A 6,712-nucleotide genomic window follows, 5' to 3' on the forward strand; every position below is an offset into this window, starting at 1 on the left:
GCCAAAGTAATTTGAACTTGCTGGTAAATATCACCTGAACCCTACCTGTAGTTACCAGATGTGTGTCAAGCAGCCACAAAGTGCTGTTATGTATGTGCAGTATTATGTTATGCAGTATAGTCTGCAATAACCCTTTCACACACACCTTATGAATAAGACTAATCTATCAGTAAAATAAACAACTTGTGTTTTGTATACTTCATCGGGTCTCAATGACCAGATAAGTATAAAATGTACAAACTTAGAATGCATCTTTAGGGAGAAAGCTTTATCAGATCTTGGAGTAAGTGAATGCTTTGCAAGAGACAGTGTTACAGACAAATCATTTCAACTTGCATAAAATTAAAGTTCTAGAGGGGAAGGGGGTGGAAATAAGCTATTAAACAATCCAGTTTTAAAGACAAATTTCCAGTTGTATTTGCTATATAAAATAAACCTCACAAAAACCGCTCTCAAAAATACTGAGAAAAGCTCAGCACTTCTCAAAGTACAAACTGTGCACAGTACATCCATGAATGATTCCAATATTTCACATCTGCTGCACCTCCATCAGGGCGGATTCTGCAGAGCATTTCTCCCATACACAGGTGTAAACGTGATAAGTCGGAACATTGGAGGTTGCTGGATAAACAATGAAATGAAGAACGCATCCACTAGATGCAGATATATTACAAAGATAAGATTAAGTAAAGGCGTTGCATTTACAAATACCAATGTATTTCACATAGACACTTAAGACTGCTTCAAATCAGCAGCTTATCAGGACAGGTTGACCCGAATGTCAGCACCTACACATTTCTACAGGCCGATATGAAGACACATGGTGGAGGCCAGTTGCAAGTGTCCATGTGAAATGCATGACCACTGGTTTTAAGTGCAACATTTTTACTTACTCATTTAGGGGCATATTCAATTGACGGCGGGATCGCCGAAAATCCCGCGCTCCAAAAATATTACCGTTAATACGATAATATCTCGCTGGATTTCAGCTCGCAGCTCAGGGAGTAAACGGTTTTTACGTGCAGGATTACCGTATAAATGGTAATATTTTTGGAGCGCTGGATTTTCGGCGATCCCGCCGTCAATTGAATATGCTTCTTAATGTTTGAAATAAAAGTACATCTGGATCTATTAAAGACATTATTTTATTGCTATTTATCCAGTGCATTCCAATTTCCTAAACATTATGTTAGAGGAAAAGGGTGCAATTCCAGTCAAATAATAAACTAATGAATAAAGCAGTCTATCACACACAGATTAGGATAAGTAAAGCTTACCGTGATAACAGCCTTACTGAGACAGATGGATCCCCTGCAGCCATACTCCGTCTCATCCTCTGATTTGTAGTAGCTTAAGGTATTGTTTTTTAGGACAACCCATCGGTCCTGCCAGCCATGTATATAGTTGGTCCACTATACAAAAATAAAAAAAAGGTATTGAATATTTCAAAACATAGTAATAAAAGTGTAGAAAGTGATAGTAGCCTCAAAACAGCCATCTTAAATAACCTTTTATGAACACATTCCAGAATGTCTAGATGGAGGATACAGCTGTAATAGCAGTCATGTAGACTACATACAATCTACTAAATATACAGTCTGGATACTGCACATAAATTATGTATATTAGGGCTTGGCATATTTATACTCAGAAGTCCACTTTCCTATTGGAGGGAATAAGTTGCATACATTTCCCAGAGTATAGCTTGGAATTCTCCCAAAAGTCTCATCGTTACAACCAACCAGCCAGTGCTTTCTACAAAAAGAACACACGTTCTTTTTTGTGTTGTGCTCAAATGGAAGCCAATGCAAGAAAACTGTTCAGAAAATGTTGAAGTTACATCTCAGTGCCAAAATGCATGTGCTGCAAACATGTAACAATGCTTAGGGATGCCAGAAAAGCTGATAAGTACTATTTTATGGCAGTTTTAGTGCATTTTATACGGACACCCTTGTAAACTGTAGACTGTCTTAAGCTGGGTACACACTACAAGTTTTTCACCCAACAACAACTGTTTGTTCTGATATCACATTAGTGCGTAGTTTTATGTTTTATTGTACCAAAGCATAATGTATTGTTTTATTTGAATTTATAACCACAATGGAACTATGTTGGTCAAATTCTGCAGTGTGTATGCACTACGACCAGCAGTGTAGGCAGATCTCCATAGAGTTTAGAGTCACAATCTTTTCAGTAAATAAAAGAACAGATCGGATGGTAGGTTGTGCATAGTGTGTACACACGAATCAGTATGCAGGTTTGTAAAATCATTAAAAATATCGCATTGAGAGAAATATTCTGTAGTGTGTACCTAACTAAGATTGTGTCCAGGACCAGATTCAGGCTCTATGTTATTTTCTGTGACTTGCATATAATCCCAGATGTAACCATTTCTGAATCAAACCTTTTGACAGACCAAATACTCACAAAGATTAATATCAAAGTAAAAAAATAATCAAAATGCACATATTAAAACATGTATTTCAATCATTGCTGAATCTCTTACAATAGGCCACAGAGAGTAGACACATGAATAAATACTAAAGATAAAACATACAGTATAGTTGTCCTCCTTAAAACAAAGTGTGTCCAGGCCAAGCTTGAACACTAGGTGCCTGATTCATTAAGGATCTTAACTTGAGAAACTTCTTATTTCAGTATCCTGGACAAAACCATGTTACAATGCAAGGGGTGCAAATTAGTATTCCGTTTTGCACATAAGTTAAATACTGACTGTTTTTTCATGTAGCACACAAATATCAACTTTAAATTTCAGTGTACAAATAAGCTATCAAGTATTTGTGTGCTACATGAAAAAAAACAGTCCGTATTTAACTTATGTGCAAAACAGAATACTAATTTGCACCCCTTGCATTGTAACATGGTTTTGTCCAGGAGACTGAAATAAGAAGTTTCTCAAGTTAAGATTCTTAATGAATCAGGCACCTAGTGTACTGACCCCATCAATGGCCCTTCTGAATTACACTATCCCTTGGCTTAGCAAGCACACCAAGAGATTATGCACATTTTATAAGAGGTACAACAGCCCATTGCCTATAATTGATAGAAGCCAACCCAATCAACCATTTGATGATTATATATGTCTGAAACACCCCCATGGATCCTATATAGGCAGGAGTCCTTTATACACATGATAAACCACATTTGTCTACCAGACATTACAGTAAAATCATACCAGGTCTCTCCATTGGTCTCAGACAATAATTAGGGTAGAAAAAAAATACATCATCCTTCACTACCATTAGCCATCTCAATGATGAGCAATAAGGAGGTAGGCATAGATAATGTGTCCTACTAAACAGAGTATTAGTTGTTGTAGAACATCATTACCATGCTTTAACTAACAATGAGACGCAATTGATTTTCACATTAAATATTTTTGTTAAGGAGGACCTCCAAAGGTTTCTGCCAAGGTTAAAGAGAATTAGAGTCAATCATGGAGTGTATATGCCTCAAAAATCCTTCTGTTTTTGACCAGGACCAAACAAGCAACATAGTTCCATCCAGACTAAAGCAGCGGTTCAGCAACCTGACCCACCTCAGGGGCCAGACGAGTGGCCCTCTAACCTTCAAGAGGCTGCATATTACTCAATCTCAGGAGTAAGGTAAAGATACATTTAATGAAAGACACCCATCTATAATAAAATAAGGAAGCATTTTAAACAAGTGGTACAAGCTACAACAAATCTGACAAAGCAGGAAGACGCTGGGGCCACTGGTGAAGACTTGGAGGACCTCATGCTCACTACTGTTCTGAAGCATAAAGGAGATGACAAAATTAGTAATCATGGCTAAAACTATATGTAACCTAATTAAAACCTCTCCAATAAACGAATATTAATTTAATTTCTCTTAACAATGCATTTTTTTGTCATTCACTGGTACCTAAAGATGCACTCACCACTGGAAATAAGGTCATGTATCTAAAGTGGCTGTAAACATGCTATTAAAAAAAAAAAAAATGTAAAAGCTTCCCTACTACACAAATTTTGGATAGAGATTAAGAACACTCATCTCATTGCTGGTTCCCATTATGATAGCAGAAAATTAGCAGTGAATGCCAAGCTCTTAATTATAAAATCAAAACTTGTGACCGATAAAGCAACCGGAATTACAGTTGAAGTGAAGCAAGAACAAGCCATAGCAGAGGACTTAGAGATCCTCCAAACGTAGGTTACAGAACATTAATGACGGTATCAACAAAAACGTAATAAAAGGTTGACTAAACATTTACAGCATTATTGGGTAAGTAATCAGGTGGAATAGATTAGAAGGCAAAAGCCAGGAAGGAAGTGACCACTTCCTGGTGATCCACTCTTCTACTCTAAACAGAAATATCCTGTGTGAATTCAGATATTCACTGGTTCGGCAAACATATAACAGCTTTTAGTGCAGAATGCACAGATTGAGATTAGACGCTATAATTAAAGCTTTACATGACTTGTAGCTGGAAAGAAAATACATGTGGGAATAATTTCCAACTCACTGTGCAGAGGTCATCGAAAAAGTCTATTATAATAACCAGGTAATTTTTGTGAAAGTAGCTTTTCCCATTGCAACCAGTATTCCTGGACAGTTAGAAAACATTGTCTACAGAGGATACAAACCTAAGTTTTGCTTGTGTCTAATGAAAATTGTCATTGATACAGCTCTCTCGAAGACACAAATCAAACCACAATACTTGTCTTAAGAATTCCAGTAAATTAGAATTTATATTTGTGTTGAAATGTTCTAGACTATCTGAAAGATGTTCGAAGCATGTGTAATGAGTTACTATTACAGACACACCCAAGTGGACTTAAGAAATTCCAAAGACTTCTATTAAGTCAGTTGATTATTTCCAACTGTAGAAGGTGAAGCCAACAAGTGTGCATCTCACAACATCCTTTTAAGCATAGCATTTACTATTTCAAATGGTATATTAATCTTACAGAAGATCTGCACATCTCTATATTATATAGAGCTGCCTGGTCTAGAAGTACTCTGCTCAGATGAATGGGCTTACACATTGATATGCCTTGTGTTTGTTTTTATTCTTATATGTACAACCATTTTACTAACAGATCCAACGTAGCAACAAAACATACAAAGTTACTTTACAATATCTACTTTAGTACAAATGGACAATAGCCATTTAGACCAGGGTGTTAATGTCCTATAAGCAAGATCACTAAGACCTTTACTTTCTACACTATAAAGTACTTTTTTGTGCACAAATTCCCAATTTGTTAAGTACAGACATTATGTATTACAATACAATATATAAATAGACAACATTAAAACAATAACAAATAAGTCATTAAAACCAGAACTGTGTGGCACAAAGGACCCAGATACAGTCTGGGTGATAGACAAACAAAACAAACTGAGTATTAAAACAGATTTTAGGTGCTGCTGACCAAGGTAGTTGATGGAAGCATCTCCTTGGATTTAGTGTGCAAGCTTCCACATTTAGTAACACTGTATAGTAGAGTAAGCACCAACACCACGTCACAATCAATACGAGTAATAGGATAAGTATTTTCTTAAGAAATATAATGAGATTATATGTAATCACAAGTTACACTGACAGATAAGCTGCTCTGTACATACACGTATGAATGAGTTCACATCTGCGTGAATTGGATGCAGGAAAACATACTTGTAGGTGACAGCAACTGATCAGATACCTGTTACTGCGTGGATGTGATTTTAATAAATACATTTACAGAACTCGCCAGTACCCCAGAGTACAAGCCACTGGGGACCATCTCTAAGAAAGAGGAAGACAACCAGTAACGCTCCAGCTTTTCAAGAACCAGCAGGGACATAATGCCCGGCCAGACTGCTGGGACTTGTAGTTCCACAACCAATAACCCTGCTGTAGAAGTGACTGCGGAGACATTATACGTTTCGGTCAATGAGACTCAGCCCCTGCCAGAGACCATCAGGGCACCCACCTTAGAGAGGACCCCGCAGAGCTCCACGGGTGGCCCGGGCTCGGTCTCCAGGTCTTCCTCTGAGCCCGAGGAGTTCCAGCTCTGATTATCCGACATCAGCGGGAGCCCGAGACTCCGCAGGTCAGCTGACAGCACGGGGCGAGCTGCGGTCACCGACACCTCGCGCTGCGCCCAACTTCACTCCTGAGAGACCCGGATGTAAATAAACAGACGACGGATCACAGAAGAAGCAGCAGCAGCCGATTGTCCAGCTCAAACAGTCGCCATGTTACTCCTATGACGTCACCAGCCTGAGTGAAGGCGTGGAAGGTGAGCTGACATATTTAGACGTGGCCACGCCTATATTACAATGCCCACCCACCCAGTCACGGTGAATTATAGTAACTGGGAGACTCCGCCTGCGGATCGAGGTTCTCCTTGTTCCGGGGAGGTGGATGTGATCGGCCATGTTGGACATTGGCACCATGCCCGGTTACTTTCCCAGTATCCGCTAGGTGTGATGTATAAGAAGGTTACTGACACTCCTGAGTGGCATCCTGACTCCCTTATTTTATATAATAGTATGTTGTAAGCCTATGATTTGGCCGTGATGGAGAATGGTTCCCTTACCTCAATTAAAAGAAAATTGCCATTTGTCATAGTTGTGTCAGTGCATAGTATGGACATCATGCATTCCTGTCAGTTCACATTGTTAATAAATGGAATAAGTTAAATGTCATGTGTTTATGGACACGTGCAAAGCACCTCAGCAG

At 38.6% G+C, this 6,712-nt stretch overlaps 1 protein-coding gene across 2 annotated transcripts in view; it reads right to left on the bottom strand.

The window, feature by feature from the left end:
* CERT1 (ceramide transporter 1) overlaps positions 1 to 6,225 on the bottom strand; it is a 62,634-nt gene extending 56,409 nt beyond the window's left edge. Inside the window, exons 1-2 of one of the 2 annotated variants that reach the window (XM_075181976.1) lie at positions 5,961 to 6,225; positions 1,278 to 1,412 (exon numbers count right to left, since the gene is read on the bottom strand). In XM_075181976.1, coding sequence (XP_075038077.1) covers positions 1,278 to 1,412; positions 5,961 to 6,056 — 231 coding nt within the window. In that variant the 5' untranslated portion in view covers positions 6,057 to 6,225. The remainder of the gene's footprint in view (positions 1 to 1,277; positions 1,413 to 5,960) is intronic. The other variant, XM_075181987.1, reaches the window with a different exon arrangement.
* Between the last annotated feature and the right edge of the window lie 487 nt (positions 6,226 to 6,712).

Source organism: Mixophyes fleayi, chromosome 1 (assembly GCF_038048845.1).
Source record: "Mixophyes fleayi isolate aMixFle1 chromosome 1, aMixFle1.hap1, whole genome shotgun sequence".
Lineage (NCBI taxonomy): Eukaryota > Metazoa > Chordata > Amphibia > Anura > Limnodynastidae > Mixophyes > Mixophyes fleayi.